This window comes from Vespa mandarinia, chromosome 1 (genome assembly GCF_050613455.1).
Source record: "Vespa mandarinia isolate Hongniang chromosome 1, ASM5061345v1, whole genome shotgun sequence".
Taxonomy (NCBI): Eukaryota; Metazoa; Arthropoda; class Insecta; order Hymenoptera; family Vespidae; genus Vespa; species Vespa mandarinia.
In genome coordinates, this window is record NC_140810.1 from 9,942,501 (window position 1) to 9,963,202 (window position 20,702).

At 27.9% G+C, this 20,702-nt stretch overlaps 5 protein-coding genes and 1 non-coding gene across 9 annotated transcripts; 3 read left to right on the plus strand and 3 right to left on the minus strand.

The window, feature by feature from the left end:
• Positions 1 to 506: 506 nt before the first annotated feature.
• Positions 507 to 2,188, minus strand: LOC118446130 (histone H3.3A). Of its 2 annotated transcripts, none has more exons than XM_035876435.2 (3): positions 2,030 to 2,188; positions 1,449 to 1,587; positions 507 to 1,335 (listed from the first exon to the last, which is right to left on the minus strand). In XM_035876435.2, exons 2-3 carry the CDS (start codon positions 1,574 to 1,576, stop codon positions 1,053 to 1,055), a joined length of 411 nt encoding a protein of 136 aa, XP_035732328.1. In that variant the 5' UTR covers positions 1,577 to 1,587; positions 2,030 to 2,188; the 3' UTR covers positions 507 to 1,052. The 2 variants fall into 2 exon arrangements, with proteins under 2 accessions (XP_035732328.1, XP_035732327.1); XM_035876434.2 differs by having other exon boundaries at positions 510 to 1,335; positions 1,449 to 1,582.
• Positions 2,189 to 3,165: 977 nt separating this feature from the next.
• Positions 3,166 to 7,767, minus strand: SCCRO3 (defective in cullin neddylation 1 domain containing SCCRO3). Its single transcript, XM_035876445.2, has 4 exons — positions 7,314 to 7,767; positions 6,885 to 7,050; positions 6,498 to 6,808; positions 3,166 to 6,424 (listed from the first exon to the last, which is right to left on the minus strand). Exons 2-4 carry the CDS (start codon positions 6,964 to 6,966, stop codon positions 5,825 to 5,827), a joined length of 993 nt encoding a protein of 330 aa, XP_035732338.1. The 5' UTR covers positions 6,967 to 7,050; positions 7,314 to 7,767; the 3' UTR covers positions 3,166 to 5,824.
• A 360-nt stretch (positions 7,768 to 8,127) lies between these two features.
• Rga (CCR4-NOT transcription complex subunit regena) lies at positions 8,128 to 11,413 on the plus strand. 2 transcript variants are annotated; one of them, XM_035876444.2, is made up of 7 exons: positions 8,128 to 8,458; positions 8,985 to 9,336; positions 9,660 to 9,886; positions 10,117 to 10,359; positions 10,560 to 10,821; positions 11,000 to 11,107; positions 11,194 to 11,413. In XM_035876444.2, exons 2-7 carry the CDS (start codon positions 9,011 to 9,013, stop codon positions 11,411 to 11,413), a joined length of 1,386 nt encoding a protein of 461 aa, XP_035732337.1. In that variant the 5' UTR covers positions 8,128 to 8,458; positions 8,985 to 9,010. The 2 variants fall into 2 exon arrangements, with proteins under 2 accessions (XP_035732337.1, XP_035732335.1); XM_035876442.2 differs by having other exon boundaries at positions 8,130 to 8,458; positions 8,853 to 9,336.
• A 366-nt stretch (positions 11,414 to 11,779) lies between these two features.
• LOC118446132 (malonyl-CoA decarboxylase, mitochondrial) lies at positions 11,780 to 14,135 on the minus strand. Of its 2 annotated transcripts, none has more exons than XM_035876440.2 (10): positions 13,757 to 14,135; positions 13,546 to 13,683; positions 13,323 to 13,463; positions 13,112 to 13,264; positions 12,885 to 13,038; positions 12,657 to 12,796; positions 12,454 to 12,589; positions 12,170 to 12,382; positions 11,999 to 12,104; positions 11,780 to 11,918 (listed from the first exon to the last, which is right to left on the minus strand). In XM_035876440.2, exons 1-10 carry the CDS (start codon positions 13,952 to 13,954, stop codon positions 11,798 to 11,800), a joined length of 1,500 nt encoding a protein of 499 aa, XP_035732333.2. In that variant the 5' UTR covers positions 13,955 to 14,135; the 3' UTR covers positions 11,780 to 11,797. The 2 variants fall into 2 exon arrangements, with proteins under 2 accessions (XP_035732333.2, XP_035732332.2); XM_035876439.2 differs by having other exon boundaries at positions 13,106 to 13,264.
• A 415-nt stretch (positions 14,136 to 14,550) lies between these two features.
• RpL3 (ribosomal protein L3) lies at positions 14,551 to 19,259 on the plus strand. Its single transcript, XM_035876513.2, has 8 exons — positions 14,551 to 14,601; positions 14,991 to 15,183; positions 17,113 to 17,281; positions 17,534 to 17,669; positions 17,750 to 17,936; positions 18,199 to 18,401; positions 18,667 to 18,822; positions 19,003 to 19,259. Exons 1-8 carry the CDS (start codon positions 14,599 to 14,601, stop codon positions 19,201 to 19,203), a joined length of 1,248 nt encoding a protein of 415 aa, XP_035732406.1. The 5' UTR covers positions 14,551 to 14,598; the 3' UTR covers positions 19,204 to 19,259.
• LOC118446173 (small nucleolar RNA U43) lies at positions 14,829 to 14,905 on the plus strand. Its single transcript, XR_004839516.1, has one exon. It is a non-coding gene; the product is annotated as a small nucleolar RNA U43 (small nucleolar RNA).
• Positions 19,260 to 20,702: the final 1,443 nt, after the last annotated feature.

Sequence of the window (20,702 nt, forward strand, 5' to 3'; positions counted from 1 at the left end):
TGTATTAAACGAAATACATTCAAGATTGTAACATTTGTTTCTTTCAAAAAATGATGACACATGTTAAAGAAATACATATAATGCATTATGTTATGACATTACTCATCGCTAAAAAAAACCTATAAAAAAATTTGTTTCTTAATTTAAAATATTTCTTTTTCATTTAAAAGAAAAAGAGATTATGTAAACATGAAAATATCAAATCATAATTTATATGAAATAAACAAATTAATAGTTACATTTAAAATAAATGTAAAAAATAAGTTTTATGCCTAAATGTAATAATTTTTCTATACACTAGTAGGTTATTTATTTAAATTTTTATGCTTGTAATTACATGAAATTATAAATGTCTATAATCATGACAGTTAACCATAATAAAACACTAAGAAATACTCACTAATTTTATTATTATTATTATTATTATTATTATTATTATTATTACTATTATTATTATTATTATTACTATTATTAAACTAATATTTATGAAATGTAAATGCAAATCGAAATTTCCTTACGTAACAATATTGCTTACTAAAGAAATATTATACTTACAAAATTTTTTAATCTAATATTTCAATGAAATAGTAAGATACTTTCCAAACATAAATTTATGTTTCTTCCGACGCATTAAATGTATGAAAATTAAATTAACATGACAAATCTTGTAAGATTGTAAAAATATAAGTTTTCTATCATCCTAATCTTGATCTTCTACATATCAAAATGTTTTCTATCACTTATTGCTCGTGTGTAATGATATAAGTTTGATTACAAATACTAATCCACTATAATCATGTTCACATACCATAATTGGAGAAGTTAATTGTCTGTTATTGAAATTTAAATATTTATCAATAATTCATGTAATAGAACAGACAAACCTAGATTATATTTCTCCATTTATACTACTTATAGTGCTTGGCAGTGTAGACTCTAGTGAATATTTGTGGGAAGAACTGAATTGTAATGTATTTAATTACTTTGTAAGATAATGTCCCAGGACATGGTAATAAAATGAATTGAAATAAAAATTGCAAGTTGTTTGTAATTTAAGCACGTTCGCCACGAATTCTTCGTGCCAATTGAATATCTTTTGGCATGATAGTAACACGTTTAGCATGAATAGCACATAAATTTGTATCTTCAAATAATCCGACCAAATATGCTTCTGAAGCTTCTTGTAAGGCACCAATAGCCGCACTTTGGAAACGCAAATCAGTTTTAAAATCTTGTGCAATTTCACGAACCAATCGTTGAAATGGCAATTTTCTTATCAACAACTCGGTAGATTTTTGATATCTTCTGATTTCTCTAAGTGCTACAGTTCCAGGTCTAAAATAGAACAAAGTTATTAAATAGAAAAATAAGAAAATAATTACATGTTGCTCGTACATTATAATGTTAATCAGTATATAGAGGACTTTATAATGCTTCTTTATTCATACCTGTAACGATGTGGTTTTTTTACACCTCCAGTAGAAGGTGCACTTTTACGAGCTGCCTTTGTTGCAAGTTGTTTTCTGGGTGCCTTTCCTCCAGTAGATTTACGAGCAGTTTGCTTTGTACGAGCCATGTTTTACTAAACTTACGGAATATTATTATATTATTCATTTCACAATAATTAGATATGTATATATGTGGGGTCAATATACCCCGTTGTTGACAAATGGCGTTAGTCGAAAAAATAAAGTAGAATCAATCGTCTTCACTCAAATATATGATTGCATCAATATATGACTCACAATTAATTATGACACATACACAAGTAGAATTACGATAATATGTATATGAATAACTAATTTTAATCAACTAAAAGTCGTTTTTGGTTTCCCTCCAAAAGCAGGCCGAATAAACAAAATGGCGAAAGGCGTACATGAAGTTTTCCTTGCGTGAAACTGTTCAGTATAAAGCAGACGTTCCGTATCAAGAAAATAAACATTCTCACGCGTAAATAACGATGCGTTACAGTTATTATTTATATCTATATTATCTACTATTTTCTGTGAAAAATAATAAATATACGTACTTGGTCGTTTTACACTGTTCTCCGAAGTTTAATAGAAATTTAGAGAATCTCTCAATAAGCGCTTTGTTAACTGAATGATATTTGACTACTCGACTACTCGACTACTCTACTCACTCTACTCACTCCACTCTCTCGTAGCTTTGTACTACAGATCACATATAAATACAAAACTATAGCGTATGAAAGCAAGATTCACCGCTTACGATTGGTTGTGTACTATGTAGGGATGCAACAGCATCATCTTGTCTTCAACGAACGCTGTATATAATTGGTGTCTATTTCCGATATCGACCAATCAGCATCGTCTGCTGTGCCATAACGCTACATATCGATGCAAGATTTCGCTAGATGCATCTAAAGTGTTTTAGGTGCATTAAATGTTGTAACTATATATACAATAAACAGAAAGACGAATGAAATTATTACGTTTTTTTACCTTTTCATAGTTAAAAATTTGGAAGCCTTTAATTCGTAGTTTTTCAATGCATTATTTTTTAAATTAAAAAATGTATGAATAAAATTCATTTACTTATTTATAATCATTTAAAATTTATTTTAATACTGTATAAGTATTAAAACATTTGATAAAGTGCATATTGTAATAAACAAAACTAATTTCTTGTATCAGAAAGCATATAATCTGTTCATATTATACAAGCGCAATCAATTTTTTAAACATTATAAGTAATTTATATTCATTGCATTTTTCATAAAAAAATGCATTTAATATATATTTTAAAGTATATTATAGAATAGTATAGTTTGATCATTAAAATATTTTTCTTTTTATAAGTATAGCTTAATAAATACAAATTAATAATATAAATAAAACCCCATATATATATATACCTTTTAGAAAATAATATTTTTTATTATAATGGTGAATTTATTTATCATTATGTACCCTTATATATCATCAATTACATTCTATTATTATGTATTAAACTATTATCAAAGTATTGAAATCAATGTATTAAACTATTTATCAACATAAAATACACTTTGTTAATTGTAATATAAATTTACAATATCTAGTGCAATATCAACACATAATTATCAATAAAATATGATAAAATTAGATGAAAACTTCTTTGTGATTATATAAAATCTTGATTTTTACGTAAGGAAGAATTTAAAGAATTAAAGCATTGTTATTCATGTATTATTTTCAGATATACTTTTTGTAGAATTAAAATGAATTTATTACGACTTATTAGAAATGTACATTTGTCATTATAAATAGTCTATCATACCAATGCTTGAATTTTACTTATAACTATCATTTGACTCTTTATTTAATTATCACACCTATTTTTTGTAATGACAACGTTTCTATAAAATGTGACTCAATTAGATTTAAAATTATCACAATCAAAATAATTCTATTTAATCTTAGGATATTTTAGGAAAGTTTAGTGGAAGCATTAAAAGAAATAGAAATTATATATATGCGATCATTAGATACGAAATAGAATTATTCCTTAGTCAAGCAAGTTGAAGCTTAAGTTTAAATTATTTTAATAGTATATTGTTAATAATATATGTGCGTCTGTTAAGATTAAGCAATACGTTCATATGTATTAATATAATTCTCATACAAATTAAGTGTAACTTACACAGAGATTCTAAAAAAGGAACCTTTCTCATTTATGATAGTAATGGTAATAGTAATCGATAATAATTTAGATAGATTACAAGGCAATGTTATTTTTCAGACATATTATTTCAATGCTTCATAATATGAAAAAAGGACCTATTAATCCTAGTTCTTGATATAGTTTACTTTTTAAATAGTTATTTTTTCTGAATTATAAAGCTATACTTTCATTTTTGCAATTATTTTTTCATAACATGTAATTATGTTTATGTATCTCTGTGTAAGCTTTGCTTTATATTCAACATTAATCCCTGTATATATTAGGTGTATTCATATATTGTACCTGTATCAGGTACTGTGGACAAAAGGACGGTGAATATGTTAAAGCATAGTATTAAGAAAGTACATTGCAAATTAAAAATTAACCTTTTAGATAACCATAATATAAAAAAGTTCTGTTTTCCGTGAAATTGATTTTAATATGAATATATATCACAATTTTATATTAAATAAAGCAAGAAATGTTTTTTTAATAATTTATAAAAGTTTTTGTAGAATTTTTTAAACTGACATGATACATTGTGAGACATATAGTCAGATTATATTATATATTCATAATATATCATAAAAATCATATTAATTTGTATTAGAATATTTGTTTCATTAGATCTTGTTATTTAATGAGAGATTTACAACAATAATAAAAAGTAGATATTTTTTCTTTAGTACTGCTGTAAGTGCATTAAAGAATATAAAAACTAAATAGGAACCTGATTTAATAATCCTTTATGTTCCATTATATGAATCTCTATAAATAATTATTAAAAACCACAATTCATAATGGACATGTGTTATACTAGAATACATGCGAATGTCTTGCATAGGGTTACATTATACACTCTAGTCTAATAAAATATATTATGTTTAACCAGACAAATTTTGGAATCTATGTTTAATATAAAATACTTTACTTCTTTACATTTGCTCTCTTTTACCAGTAGGAAATATTAATGAATCCAAGATTGTATAGACTTGTACACACTGTATCACAAATTTAGATTGAGAGATTTATTAAAAACTCTTTTATGCAAAAAGTCCTTTGAACAGAATCTTCATTTTTCATAATTACTATAAATTTGTTTATTCTCTAAATTTATTTATTCTATAATAATTTGAATTTGGCGCATGTAGATTATCTAATAATTTCACATTATTTTTAATTTTTTTGTATATACAGCATTTAAGTGTATAATTATATAATTGGAAAACTACATGATTTTATATATATAGTTTTTAATTTGATTGCATCATATAATTTTCTTTATATTTATAACGAAGTTGAAAATCATTTGTAAAAGAATAATTGCCAAATATTTATCGAATATTTATGAATTATTATAATTTAGAATTACTTTGATAAAATTTAATGATAAAATATCTAATCAAAATGTACTTTAGATATTTTTATAACCGTTGTAATTTTTGTTTTTGTCACAAACATAGTATACTTTTATACTCAATTAATTAATCTTATATACTATATATTAATGTTTTCCATTTTCGTCAAATATTTTCAATTTATTTATATGTGCTCTATTAAAAGAGATATCATATTATAAACCATTATAGATTATTATTTAAAGATATTTGAAATGCAAATTTTGGTATTACAATACAAAAATATGTAACAAAATGCAATTTTAACAATAAATATCATCTTTTATCATTATCAATAAAATATCTCATAAAAAATGATACCTCAACATATAATCATTCTTGCAAACTGTAATGTTACGATTTTGTAATATACAGATTTTTAAAAATTACTATATTCTTACAAGGAGTATTGTATGTTATTTTTACTTTACACCATGTTTTTTGACATGAATTTGTCAACAAATAAAGAATTTATCGTTTAATTTTCTGTGTACAAAATTCACAACCCTTTACTAATAAATTAATATATAACTTAAAATACACCATTCATATTTGGAAATGTAATGTCACTTTTGAATAAAAAATGTATAATTTAGTCATTTCACTAATTCACTGATTAAAAATATTCGTAAATATCACAATGTTATCCTACCATTTCTTCACATATATCTATATCGTTAAGTCATTTTAGAAGATTCTATTCAAAAGCCAGATATATGACTGTATTTTAATTCAATAAATGTTTTTTCTAAGCAGATATATTAAGCCTTATCAATAGAAGCATCCTTCATTATGTCATCTTTAGTAATGTTTTGGTTCATTTGATCATTTTCATATTCTACAAAATCATCAAATAAACTTGGCCATGCTTCTGCATCATCATAAGCACCAAGATCATCTCCAATGCTTTCAGCAAAATTTAAAAACATATTCCAAGTGTCTCTAGGTATACCTCGAACATGATGACATTCAAGAAATTTTAACCATCTTGTTAAAAGTGGAGGTTCTCGAATTGTAAAAACAAGTCGCCAAAGGACAATAGCCATATCAGCTGGCAGTATTCGTTGACCAGAGGTAACATCCAAACCAAAGCGGAATGTGAATCGATAGAGATCCTTAAATAAATCACTATTGACTGTTAACTCTTGCACAATTTCAGGTAATCTTGCCTGAATACCACGTATACTGTCAACACGCATAGCTTTCAACCCTGTTATAAATTCTTGACGGGTAAATTGGCACATTTGTTCAGCATTTAATTTCCAAGCTAGAACAAGTACTTTAAATTCATCTGGAAATAGTTGCAAATCATTGCAAAGCCTTTCTATTCCATCAGCTAATATTACATCTTCATGTAAATCCTTTAAAAGAAACAAATGATTTGAAATAAATTAAATATAGAACCTTATATTTTCATAGGTTTTATAAATATACCTTATATTGGTCAAACAATCCATTCAATTTGCTTTCTGACGGTTCTCGTTGCTGTTTAAATTCTGTGGTTAAGTTAAGACCTGAAGAAGTGCCTGAACGACCTAGTGGAGGTAATCGTGCATAAAATCCTCGAGACAAACGTAAGTTATTTTGTATACTAGGCATGGATCCACAGTTATCTGACCCTACATTATTAAGCATAGGTACAGTATTTAATGATTTCTTGTTTCCATTGACATGTGTTTCTGCAGGCACGAGTGTACCAGTTTGTTGGCAAGAATTTGGGAATAATCCTCTTAGTTCCATTGTTTCTGTATTAAAATAAATTCTTAGGATAGTTATTTATCAAATTATATCAATTTTATTTTTACATTATGAAGAAGCTACCGTCTTTATGTTCCAATACAATTGATTGTTCCGTAGCGACTGGTGGAAGTGGCACCTTGAAACAAGAAAAACAGTTTCCCATTGATGCTGTCCGTACTCGACATTAAAGATAATTATCCCATGCATCAGTAATTCAGTCTTAGATTGGCAGTCTTGATATAAAAAGCTAGAAAATATAAGATTTTCATATAAAAATATTGATAGTATACATTAATATATGCACATATAATTTATTACAAATTTTGACAAAGTCTTTTGTACATATATTCTTTATGGCAATACTTAATATATATGCTTATATTAATACAGAAATATAAATACATAGGAAATAAATATAGATTTTCGCAAAAATGTGGATACTTCATTAATATTTGAAATAGATATTTATTGTATGAAAAGAATAGAGAGAAAAATAATATAAGTGGATACCTTCTCAGTAAGGCGGCTTTTTGGTCTAGTCAGATTTTGGTAATCCCAGCCAAGACCCCCCGCAAGATGATCTTTTGCTTTGACCACATTCATAAAGTGTCACAAATAAGATGTACTTGTACGCACTAATAGAGATCAACAAGACGTATTCGTCCTAATATTTCCATGCATTTCGTTCACATGACTTCTCGGTCGTATTCGCATTTGATCAAGTGCCACTGTCATTTGTAACAATGTAACCTTGCTTAATACGGTGCACACTCAATTTGATACACGACGGTGATAATTTCATTCCACGCACGGAACACTCACTTTTGTTAAATTAATCTAGAACTAATATGGCCGCTTACCGGGAGAAACATGAATTACTATTGACCAATAGAAATATTAAAGAAAAAATAAAGCTAGATAAAGCACTATTTTGGAAAGAGTATTATTCGAGAGTATATTTTCAAAAAAGAATACAACATAATCTTGTCATTGGTGAAGAGTTCTAAAAGTCATTTTTTAGTTACGAAAAACAAATTGTAAGCATAAGAATGATTGGATAACTTTCAATTCTTTCGTCTTTGATTTAAACACAAGATTTCTTTGTACATTATTCTACGCATACAGAAATTTCATGTAGAGAAATAACCCTAGAAATTTCAACAATTGTTAGTCAAATGTAAAACCATTTATTTTCTTTTTAGATCAGCATATGGAGAAGTAATAATTGAAATTGGAATATGTTATTAATTTGTTATTATTCGGTTAAAGTAAAATAATTGAAATTTACTCGTCCTATATATGAATTTTTACAAAATAAACATTATTTGCTGATTTGAACACGTTTGTAGAAATTATTAATATGGCAGAAATTCGTGTATCTAGTGTTGTTTAAGCTGTGAAACTAATTGACAAAACAGTAATCTATTACTAAAGAGTGCTGTGATGTGTACAAAGTCGTGAATTTTCTGGTCCCGTCCATGTGAAAGTCTCTTTTTTGTGAAAAAAACTGATTATAATAATATCTTCGTATCACATTCATTCCAAGTCAACATCGAAGTTTTTGTGTTTTTTTTCCTTACGTTCATCTACTTTGTTTATTATGAATTTGATTGTATTCTGCCCTCAGTGACATACAATCAGATTAAGTACAACAGGTAACAGTCTCAAAGTCTTTTTTATTATTCTCACATTTTCATATTGCATGGATTATAACCTGCTTATTTCTTTGTGCTTGTCAACGGAATCTTGACTTGATACTATTAAAACGAATAATTCCAGAATATTTTTCAAAATATTCAAATCTTTGTTCTTATAAATACGCTGAAGATTTGGAATATTTAAAAAATAATATTTTATGTATTCATTAAAATATTATGTGAATGATTCCTTGTATGCGTTACATACTGGACAAAAACAGATCAATGAATGAGAAAAATTATATTCATCAATAAACATTTTGATATTTCAATCTTTATCATTATTTCTCATATTAAGCTATAATAAACAGTTTGTAATTAATATGTTTTAGTCTTTGCTTCATTATTACAGGTTATTACAACGAGATATTGTCATGGATCTTCATGGATCCCATGCAATTGCACAACTTGTGTGTCACAGTATACAAACAAAGTGGTTGTGGTAATTGACATAAAGCAAAAGTGTGTTGGTGTGCCCTGGCAGGTATTATATATTGGAGCCACTGGGCTATGGCCAACCTGAATTTTGAGCAGCCTCCACGCAGTATTGCGAATACAAGCCTTACTTCGCGCGCGGGTGGTGGGGGGGGCTTAAATTCATCGACCCTTGCGGGTCATGTCACGCCCACATCGGGCATGTTCTCAGGCTCATCTGCAAGTACCTCAAGCACAGCGAACTCTGTGGTAGTGGTTACCAACGTTTATCCTAGTGCATCAGGATCAGGAAGCACGCAGACCAATCATCAATCCCAACAACAACAGCTCTCTCCTATGAGTAGTAGAGGGCTGTTTGGACAAAGGGCTTTCACAGATAGACGTACAATGCCTGCTCTTGGGTAAGTTTACTGACAGATTATAAAAATAAAATAGATGTATTAATTGATATATCACTATTATAACTGATTTATTTTTTGGTAATATCTCATGTCTTCTGTCTGTATAGAAAATATTTCATAGCGTTCTTCTACTGATAATACAAATAAATACTTTGATCAAAGAACAAATTGAAAAAAGAAATTATATTCTGTATTAATCATTTCAAATACTTATGTATTTCAAATTTAAAATTTAAAATTTCAAATTTCAAATTTTTAGTGTATTAAAAGTGAAAATATTTATATTTTTAATATGCAGATAGTATATAAGTGTTACTTTACAGAACCTCAAATCCAATGGGTAGTATGGGCAGTTTTGGTATACCTCCAAGTCGCAACTACGGATCTCAAGGTGCGATTAATAATTTCCATTCTGTGTTTGGAAGTGGTGGAGGTGGAGATACAAGTACACCCCCTCTATTAGATCTTTCGGAATTTCCATCTTTGACAAATAGAGGTCAGGGTGATTCCATGCCCCAACCTAGTCCCATGCCTGGAAAACAACCTTATGGTTAGTGTTCATTAGATGATAAATTAGGAATAACTCTACTGTACATTTATGTAAAAAATACTGAAAATGTATATCACAAAATAATGTAAATAATAATTTTATGCATTCATAGAAATACATTTTTTAAATATTACCAATATTCCTAAAATACAAATTATTTTGTATATTTTCATATAATTTTTATACAAAAAGATTTATGTAAAAATAACTTTTATTATTTTATATTATAGTTGGAATGGTAAAGCAACCAACATCAGAGTCGAGTGAATTTACTATGAGTTCAGAAGATTTTCCTGCTTTACCAGGCACACAAAACAGAGAAGGCCCATCACCAGGTGGAAGTGTTTCTGGAGATAAAAGTATATCCGTTGGTCTAGGTCCCGAAATTGGCCAGGATGTATTGCAAGCAAACAGAGCACCTGGATCTGAAAAATCTCAGTCATCTAAAAGAGGCATTCAAACATCCCCAGATGGTAAACAAAGAATCTCGATGTAAAGTGAATTTATCATTGTTAGCTTATAAATTCTTTAAATTAATTATTGTTTTATTTACAAATTTTCTTTTATTAATTATTGTTATGTGATTCTTATCACATGATAATTATGACATACATGTAATATAAAATTTTAATAAATTTCTTTTTTGTATAATTTTATCAAATTTTTTTTATAGGGAAGGTGACAAATATACCTGCGAGTATGGTAAAAGATCAATTTGGAATGGTTGGTCTCTTAACTTTTATCAGAGCAGCAGAAACGGATCCAAATTTAGTATCTTTGGCATTAGGACAAGATCTTACAGCATTAGGATTGAATTTGAATTCTCCTGAAAATTTATATCAAAATTTTGGTGGTCCTTGGGCAGAAACACCATGTAGACCACAAGATATCGACTTTCATGTACCACCAGAATATCTTATTAATGCAGCAATCAGGTAGTATTTTAATTGTTATAATATTAAATATATTTTGTACGATTTGTAGTTCGAAGTGTAGATTTTGGAATACAGTTTTTTATCTTTTATACTTTAACACTTAGATACTTTGATTATATTTTTAAGATATATTGAATTGTTTGCCTCTTTATTTTAATCATATGTAATGCATTTTTAGGGATAAGTTAGCACCAGTTAAACTAAATCGATACAAAGATGATCTACTATTTTATATGTTTTATACAAATGTCGGGGATGTCCTCCAACTGGCAGCTGCAGCAGAATTGTAAGTAAAGCAGAAGTATCATATCAAATGATTTGAAAATATTGAAAAAACACTATGCAAGTATATTTTGACTTCGTACTATTAAGGTACAGCAGGGAATGGAGATATCACATGGAGGAGAAAGTGTGGATTACTCAAGCACCTGGATTAGGACTTGTAGAAAAAACATCGACATACGAACGTGGTACTTACTATTATTTTGATGCACAAAACTGGAGGAAGGTAGCTAAGGAATTCCATCTGGATTATACAAAACTAGAAAGTAGACCTCATCTTCCCACAAACTTTCATCAAACCCAGCCTTGACTACAGGTATGGAATAAATTTGCATTGTCTCTTATAGTGATTATAGATAAACATTGAATGTGAATGCGTGTATGAACGTATGCATGTGTATAAATTTTTGCTCTTTAGATGTAAATAAAATATAAAACAAGAATTTTTTTTAAATAATTAAAAAATTATTTATTATTTTGTTTTAGATCTGCCTGCAGACCTTTGTGCTGTCTTTAAGCTGGAAAAGAATCAGCTATTGTATAAATGAACAAATTTAATAATCTTTAATAAAAATATAAAATTTGAAGAGTAATAAAATCTTCTTTGTTAAGAATTTCGATCCTATTGGCAATATCATACATCATTATTTAAATGATTTGTTTAGTATGTTATGATATTTTTTAGATATCTTTATCAAGTGACATTCTTATTTGTTTTTGTTTGTGTCACAAGGTTGATTATATTTTCGGAAGCATTTATGAAATAGTTTTCAATGTAATTTCGACTATTATTTTCACATTCGTTCAAATAATATCTAAAAATATAAAAAATTATGTTAATATTATTTTTACATAATTTTTTTTTTCATAAAAATATAATTTATTAAAATGTTACCTGTAATTTACCATTATGCCACAACTATTCGCAATACCTCGTGGTGAAGGATCAGCCATCCAATTTATTCTCCACATAATCGCACCATTACGCAAGTGAAAATTTGCTATGACAAAATGTGATAAAAAATTAAAATCAATACAAGAATATTCTGTGTTACAAAATACATACCAACGTTATTTAAGGCATAACTACGACGTTTTTCTTTATACAAGTACCATGCACTTGCTCGAAGTAATGGCTTTTTAAGTAATTCTGATAATTGCTCGTCAGTTATCCACAACGAATTATTAAAAAGATTTTTTAACGTTGTAAATATATCTTCTGTTTGAAGAATTTTTTGTATAGTTTCTTGCTCCTTCAACGTAAATATGAAAGATATGTCTATAACAAAAAGGGATATTTATTTACATACATAAATATGTATATATATGCCAACAAAATTTCACCCTTACCTTGTTTCATCTTTTCCAATAGCCATATCCTAAAATTAGGAATAGGAGACAAACTAGATAATTCATTTATCATCGGAAATTCTGTAACCACTTGATTAGCTACCTCTTTAATTAGATAATTACCTAATTCAATACCCTAAAAAATTTTAGATTTATAGTAATACCTATTTTTTAAATAATCAACATTTAAAATATGTTTTTACTTGCAAGCCTTTTTGAGTGGATGCTATCGAATAAAATATTGCTGCTGTTATTTTTGATTTATCTTCTTCTAAATATGTTACTTGTGTTCCTACTCTTCCCAGAATTCTCTGTTCTGCTTCTTCAATTCCTTTTACGGTATCTGCAAACATATATATAATTATTCACTTATAATAATGCTGGTTAAAAATATAGTGCGTATATAGTAGACAATAAAGCACTAAATTTACTTGGTATAGTATCACACAATGCTGTGTGTAATACAACAAGAGGTTCTCTTGGCATAGATGGATGCATAAATATATAACATCTTCTATATGGTCCAACTCTTCGTTTTAAGTCTACCCAATTTCTTATTGGATGTATTGCTTCATAATCTGAAACCTTATCATTAAAAATAAATACATATAAAATTAATATATAAATTTTATTATTCATATATTTCACATACATATACCTTTTGTAATATATCACAAGAGGTCTCCCATGTTATTCGTTCTAAATGTAAAAATCCTACTGAAAACCATAATAGTAATAAATCTTTAAGTGTAAGATTTAGTTGCTGCATCACAAAATTCTTGTTGCTGTCACTTGTTTCTGATATCAATTCCTAATAAAATCTTTATGTTACTGTTACATTATAGAACTATTTATTCTTTAATACTTACTAAAATGTCTGTTCTTAGATCAACTAAAAATTTTACGCCGTGTTTAAGACGTCCCATGATAATAAATAACCATTGATACGGTGGTATAAGAATACTTTTTAAAATTCTTTCATGAACAATCATTTGCCTTTCATTATTCAACTATAACAAAAAAGATATATAATTCTGTATATGATTTATAATTAAATAATAAATTTATGAACAATTAATAATTTGCACATACGTGTGTACAAAGTTTTCTTGCATTTTCTAATACACTATCATGTTTAATCGCATAATTTACAGCTAGCACTTGTAAAATATGTTGTTTCTGTTTTTTTTCACTTTCTATATATGTATGGCATAGATTCCGTACTTTATTCTGTAATAAATATATTTACTAATTATATAATTTCTTTTATAATCTTATTCGATTTGTATTATGATATATTAACCTCCACAATCCATGTACTAATATTAGAATTTTTTAATTTAAAAATTTCCTTTAATTGTTCTTCAATATGTACATTGAAATTAGCATTAGTACATAAAAATGAATTATTAAACAAACTTTGTGAAGAACGATATAAAATTAATTTAAACGTATGTGTACATTTTATGAGAATCCTTAAACGTTGTATTTGATATAACATGGTATAATTTATGAGGTGTAATTTATTTCAAATTTTCGCTTTTCTGCCTTGATTTTTTAAAAGATTAATAATACGTGAAAATAAACACTTTATTCCACAGTTATTTCGCGAATTGATACATACTAATAATCAAAAAATAAATATATTTGTTCCTTTTCGACTTAACATGTCTAAAATTAATGCAGAGTCATATCTTATTTAATATTTTCATTATACGAATTAATGTAATAGTGTGAAAATATATTACAAAATTTTGGATCAAGAAAAATTTGAATGAATAGTTTGTTAATATGATAATTAAATTTTTTTATAATTTTAATTCATTAAAAATGTTCAAACGTTTTTTTTTTATTACGATAAGGTAATATTTTTAACAAATTTTTTATATTATATTTTTTAGCAATTATAAATCCCGCCAAATTTTGTAATTATAGGTATGTACATATAAAACCGCTTAGTTTACAATTACGAATACGATGTTATATAGTGAATACCTGATTGGTCAGTATTTATCGAATGAAATTGTACTAAATCAGTGTTATCCGATAAATTTTCAAATTCTTCCTAGAGACATTTTCTTATCACCATGAGTATATAAGGAAGGTTACTATAGCATTTCCTCCATTTACTTCGTTCGTTCCGTCATGGTAAGTTTCAAGGCAGTTTGATCAAAATTTGGATCAATATATATTTATTGCATCTCAACAAATTCTAAATAATTTGTCTTAATATAATATTTACAAATGCATTAATTATGTTCTGTGTATACTATTAACTAATTTATAGTTAGATTAAATATCGTATAGACCACATTTCGTATCATATATAATTTACTACTCCATCAGCACATGTTACAAAAATTGTATAATTTCATATGATGATTTAGAAATTAATGTTTATGGTTTATATCTGAAAAATCATGAAGATATTATTCTAGGGCGGTCTGAATTTATGTTAGAAAAGAAAATGAAGAATTTCAATGTATTACGTATCTAATATCTGATTGTTTCTTTTTTTTTTTTTTTTTTTTTTTAAGTCACACAGGAAATTCAGTGCTCCTCGCCATGGGTCTATGGGATTTTACCCCAAAAAGAGATCCCAACGGCATCGAGGGAAGGTTAAGGCTTTTCCTAAAGATGATCCAAACAAACCTGTTCACTTAACGGCTTTTGTTGGATATAAAGCTGGTATGACGCATGTTGTTCGCGAAGCTGATAGACCCGGATCAAGTAAGTTGTTGTAAGGATGATATATATATATAAGATATATAAAAAATATATATTTTTATTCTGCTACACTCCGCGACAAAAAATTAGGACACTATATGAATATTATATTTTTTAATCTTTGAAGTAATATGCTAGTTTTAGCATTTATAGTGATCAATAATAGTAATAAGTTATTTCAATACATTTAAACATCTATTACAAGAGGAAATCATTTTATTATACAATATGTATCCAAAAACGAAATACCGGTGCATCAAAAGGATAGCACAAATTCCTTAAAATACCTTAAAAGTAAGCATTTATATAAAGTAATATTATTTCAATATTTTGTAGCTCCACCTTTTACTGATATAACAACTAATAAAAGTCTAGGTATAGATTTAAATAATTTGTTAACAAACTTTTTGGTTAATGATGTCCAGTATCGTTCGATGTAATCTTATAATTATTAAAAAGTACGAAATCGTCTTCCCCAGTATATATTGATTTGGCTAAATGTGCTTAGTATTTTTCAATAATATTTCAGTCTGGTGATCTGGCTGGCCATTCTAAAATTGTTCTTATCGTCTTTGCAGTGTGGATACTTGCATTATCTTATTGAAAAACAAAATTTATCCGCAATTTCTATAGCATGTCTTTTCAACTGTTATCTATTAAAGTAATGTAATTTGAATTATTCATTTTTCCACTTATAAACTTAATTTCAGTGTTTCCATGGTACCCAATTCCAGCTCACATCATTACTCCTCTACCACCTAATTTAAACAATTTAAAATCTATTGTTCCTTACGCAAATCATGGAAATAATAACAATAACCATAAGGTCCATCCAATGCAAATCTCTTTTCATCGCTAAAAGTAACTTCTCTCCATTTCTTCTTCCAATGAATATATTTCTCAGCAAAATGTAATCGAGCTTCTTTATATTGCGTCGTTAGTATGCACTGTATTTTAGCATTGTACATTACATTGTATTTTGGTATTTACTCCAGCTGTTGCTGCAATTTTTTTGCGATACCAGCAAAATTTGATGCAATTAAAATTGCACGTCGCTGATGATCGGTTGTCGCTTTTCAGCGACCTGTACTTTTTTTCCATATTTGTCTAAATTTCTTAAGAAATTATAAACAACTGCAATTATGATTCAATAGTTTTGCAATTTTTCCAATAGAACAATTTTTTTTATGTAAATTTTGAATTGTTATTTCACTAATATTGAATTTGTTATCACGATCCATTTTCGGAAATCTCGAAATATTTCAATAGTAGAACGCGCACAGTATTAAATATACTTAGCATATTAAATATAATATAGTTTATGCATACAGTATGAAGACTTTGTAGTAACTGGAGAAGGAAAAATTTTTCAGGTGTTATTATTTTGACGCAACGGTCAGTAATAATGTTCATGTTTTCAACTTTAGCTTAAGCCAGTATACAAAAGCGAAGTGTTTACCCTGAACACGTGCAATCTATTATTGATTGAAAACTGATATATAACACTGGAATTGTTATTCAACTATATTTGTGTAAATCAACAAAATTGCACAGTGTGCTATCTTTTTGTCATGGAGTGTATTAATAATAGTCTTTGTAATTTGTATTCTTTTGTTTATATTTTTTTTATCGACATTTTCCATTATCTGATAGATACAGAAATGTATCAGTCAGTTTTGGTAGCGATCCAAGAGCTGCTTGATCTTGTGCAGTATATTCTTATCTGCAATGTCGTAAATCAACTCTGTCCTCTATATTTGTAGAAATGTATGGAAGCACGACATATTCCATAAGCTCTTTGTAGCCCATTGGGCAATGACAATTGAGACAAACCATGTCTGGCACAAATTTTTTTTAAACTGCAAGAGAAATATTGTTATTAAATATAAAGTACTTGTGTGTAAATTTTAATATTTATACTTTTTCTTATAGAGGTAAATAAGAAAGAAATTGTAGAAGCAGTTACAATTCTAGAAACACCACCAATGATTGTTGTTGGTGTTGTTGGGTATATTGAAACCCCACATGGTCTTCGTGCACTCACAACAGTATGGGCAGAACATCTTTCCGAAGATTGTCGTAGACGTTTCTACAAAAACTGGTATGATTATAAGACTTGTAATTTTATTAATATATATATTTTATCAAATTTGAATTAAAGTTATCTTCAAATCAGCTCTCCGCTCATTAGATGAGAGCAATGTTTCGGATATAGCCACTGACCTGTATAATGGCTTGTTTTTCGGCTTATCTGACAAATGTGTTCAATCTCCGCTCATTTTGAAGAGATCGACACGTTACAGGTGGATAGTGGATGCGCACATAGAAAGGAATTTTTATTACTTCTGTGCAGGTACAAGAGTAAGAAGAAGGCTTTCACTAAAGCTTCTAAAAAATGGCAAGATGATCTTGGTCGTAAATCAATAGAGAAAGATTTTAAGAAAATTATGAAATACTGTAAAGTCGTTCGCATTATTGCTCATACACAGGTAATGTTTATATATATTTAAAATATTTTTAGAATTATGTAGAAATAGCCAATTTTTAACAAAATATACTATTTAAATAGATGAAATTATTAAGACAACGCCAGAAGAAAGCTCATATTATGGAGATTCAATTAAATGGAGGAACTATTGACCAAAAGGTTCAATGGGCTCGTGAACATTTGGAAAAACCTGTACCTGTTAGTAATGTATTTGCACCAGATGAGATGATAGATGTAATTGGAGTTACTAAAGGAAAAGGATATAAAGGTATGTTATCTGAATATGCGTACATTCTTCCATGATCACATTAATAAATTATATCATTAAATTAATTTATAACTAATTACACTTTGGACTGTGATGACAAAGCATGATGTGTCGTTATCTGATAATCTGAAGATACCATCATGTTGCTGCCTTCCTTCTGACGTCCTTTATTTTAATCACGATTTAATTTCAAATATGCTTATGGTATCTATATTTTCATATATATTTATTCTTCTAAAGATAGTATATTTTCTATTAACAGGTGTTACATCTCGTTGGCATACCAAGAAGTTGCCACGCAAAACTCACAAAGGTTTAAGGAAAGTGGCTTGTATTGGTGCATGGCATCCAAGCCGCGTTTCATTTACTGTTGCACGAGCTGGACAAAAGGGATACCATCATCGCACCGAAATGAATAAAAAAATATATCGCATTGGTCAAGGCATACACACAAAGGATGGCAAGGTAATTTTTTTCATTTTTATTAAGGAAACCAAATTTTAATCTGATATTGCCCATTTCTTCGTAATAGCCTTTCTTTTTGATGGAAATGTCGTTGCGTATTATTAAAAAATGGGCGATAATAATGATTTCTCGTCATAGTACCTAGAGTATTATTATATTTTAGGTCTCCAATGAAAACAACAATTATATATAAAAATAAATTTCATTTCAAAATATATGAATAATTGTTGATTATGTGATTACTTAATAAAGTATTTTATTACAGATCATTAAAAACAATGCTTCAACGGAGTATGATCTTACTGAAAAAACCATTACTCCTATGGGTGGTTTTCCACACTATGGTGAAGTTAATAATGACTTCATTATGATAAAAGGTTGTTGTATGGGACCAAAGAAACGTGTAATTACGCTGCGTAAGGTAAACGGCACGATATTGCTTATGTAAAACTAAATGTAGTTTAATATGATGAGAGATACTTTGAGCCAAATAATTATTGACAAACATGATATATAATGATAGGACTGATGATTAATATATTAATGATAAGAAAGTTTTATTTTTTATCATCATAAGTAAAATAACTTATTACTTTTCCAGTCTTTATTGATTCACACGAAACGGTCCGCTTTGGAAAAGATCAATCTGAAATTCATCGATACAAGTTCGAAGTTTGGACACGGTCGTTTCCAGACAGCTGCGGACAAGATATCCTTTATGGGTCAACTCAAGAAAGATCGCCTTCGAGAGGAGCAAGCTCAAACCACTGCTACGGCACCTGCAACTGCAAGTGCGCAGTAAAATTATTTGGGTTATGCATTGTGATCAAAATAAAATGATATAAATCATTTAAGAAATTGTTATTATTTAAATCTTAAAGTATCCTGTATTTTATCACCTCTATATTTTGCGAAAATATATAATTTGTAGAATGTTCGAACAAATAAATTTGTAAAGATTATGAATCTGCTACACAATGCATATGATAATAAAATTTATGTACATGTTTGATTTGATAATATATAAGAAAAAATTTTGTATTAAAAAATATTGAGCTTCATCTTGTTTACGAAGAGTACCAGATATTTTGTTCGGTTTTGATAGATTTTGGCTAACGAAACGTCTATTCTGCTCCTTCCACGCTATCAAGCAGTGACAGACTGCAGAGGGAGTTCGCGCGTATAAATTGACTGATAGAACATTACTGATGTATACGGTGCTTTCTAATTTTCTAAATTCATCAAGATGTGGAAAAAACATGAATTTTCGTGAAATTGTTGATCAAAGATTATTATGGAGTTTAAAAGGTTTGTAAAAGTTATGAAAAATACCTACGAGTTTGCATATTGATTTGTTGCAAAATCTCGCTTATATTTATTTTTTGTTTTAATTCACCTTTTTAATGGATATATTTTCGATGATTTTTCGTTAGAATACATTTCTTAAAATTCTTTTAGAAGCACTTTAAAAAGTTGTTCTAAAATTTATATTAAAAAAAAAAGAACCTAAAAACACGTACAATCTGTAATAGTTACTACAAAACTTGTACTTTTATAAAAAAAAAGAACGAAAACGGAGGACATCAATGACAAAATGAATGTTACTCATTTCATAAGTTTCCTTAGAAAACTAGAAATTTTCTTAAACTTCAATCGACTAATATCGACTAATCTCTTTGAAATTAGAATCTTTTAGAATTTTAGAACTTCGGTCTTTTAGAATTTTTTAGAATCCTTTGGAATTAGTCAATAATTGGTTCTATTCCGACAAATTCGAGTGTCTACTTTTATCTAATTGATTATATATGGTTCTTAAGTGAAACATTCATATCGATCATGTAGATCAGCAAATGTATGATTTACGGTCATCTCATAAGTTTACTATAACAATTCAATTTCTTTGTTTTTTTGCTATTGGTACTGATGTACTTTTTAATGTTAATAGAAACGGTCTATGACGTTTTGATATATCAATTGCTTATTGTGCAAACATTAAAAAAGTCTTTAAGTAAATAAATTTTTATATTATCCATTTCATCAATAAATTAAAAGATTTTTTATTATAACAATGTACTAAAATCACTTTTGCTCGTTTGTAAAGAATTTTCTAAAGATATCTTTCAAAATTCGTGATTCGAAGTTTTTATTGTCTTCTGGATCTCTTTGAATCTGCTATTAATATGAAAGAAAAAAATAAATATCAATGCGAATGGGAAGAAACGTTCATCGACCTAGGATTATCCCGTATGATTATTCAGAAAACGATTGAAATTTACTTTTTTCTCTTATTTTTTTTCGTCA

What these genes read in the sequence shown, in the direction of transcription:
- LOC118446130 (XM_035876435.2), bottom strand. Translation starts at nt 1,576, where the DNA reads ATGGCTCGTACAAAGCAAACTGCTCGTAAATCTACTGGAGGAAAGGCA. An exon ending in AAAAAACCACATCGTTACAG is followed by an intron (nt 1,336 to 1,448) that starts GTATGAATAAAG and finishes GTTCTATTTTAG; the next exon opens with ACCTGGAACTGTAGCACTTA.
- SCCRO3 (XM_035876445.2), bottom strand. Translation starts at nt 6,966, where the DNA reads ATGGGAAACTGTTTTTCTTGTTTCAAGGTGCCACTTCCACCAGTCGCT. An exon ending in TGTATTGGAACATAAAGACG is followed by an intron (nt 6,809 to 6,884) that starts GTAGCTTCTTCA and finishes ATTTTAATACAG; the next exon opens with AAACAATGGAACTAAGAGGA. An exon ending in GATTGTTTGACCAATATAAG is followed by an intron (nt 6,425 to 6,497) that starts GTATATTTATAA and finishes TTTCTTTTAAAG; the next exon opens with GATTTACATGAAGATGTAAT.
- Rga (XM_035876444.2), top strand. Translation starts at nt 9,011, where the DNA reads ATGGCCAACCTGAATTTTGAGCAGCCTCCACGCAGTATTGCGAATACA. An exon ending in CATTCAAACATCCCCAGATG is followed by an intron (nt 10,360 to 10,559) that starts GTAAACAAAGAA and finishes TTTTTTTTATAG; the next exon opens with GGAAGGTGACAAATATACCT. An exon ending in CTTATTAATGCAGCAATCAG is followed by an intron (nt 10,822 to 10,999) that starts GTAGTATTTTAA and finishes ATGCATTTTTAG; the next exon opens with GGATAAGTTAGCACCAGTTA.
- LOC118446132 (XM_035876439.2), bottom strand. Translation starts at nt 13,954, where the DNA reads ATGTTATATCAAATACAACGTTTAAGGATTCTCATAAAATGTACACAT. An exon ending in ATTGGAAAAGATGAAACAAG is followed by an intron (nt 12,383 to 12,453) that starts GTAAGGGTGAAA and finishes TTTTTGTTATAG; the next exon opens with ACATATCTTTCATATTTACG. An exon ending in TTATGCCTTAAATAACGTTG is followed by an intron (nt 12,105 to 12,169) that starts GTATGTATTTTG and finishes ATTTTGTCATAG; the next exon opens with CAAATTTTCACTTGCGTAAT.
- RpL3 (XM_035876513.2), top strand. An exon ending in TAAAGGAAAAGGATATAAAG is followed by an intron (nt 17,937 to 18,198) that starts GTATGTTATCTG and finishes TTCTATTAACAG; the next exon opens with GTGTTACATCTCGTTGGCAT. An exon ending in GTGTAATTACGCTGCGTAAG is followed by an intron (nt 18,823 to 19,002) that starts GTAAACGGCACG and finishes TTACTTTTCCAG; the next exon opens with TCTTTATTGATTCACACGAA.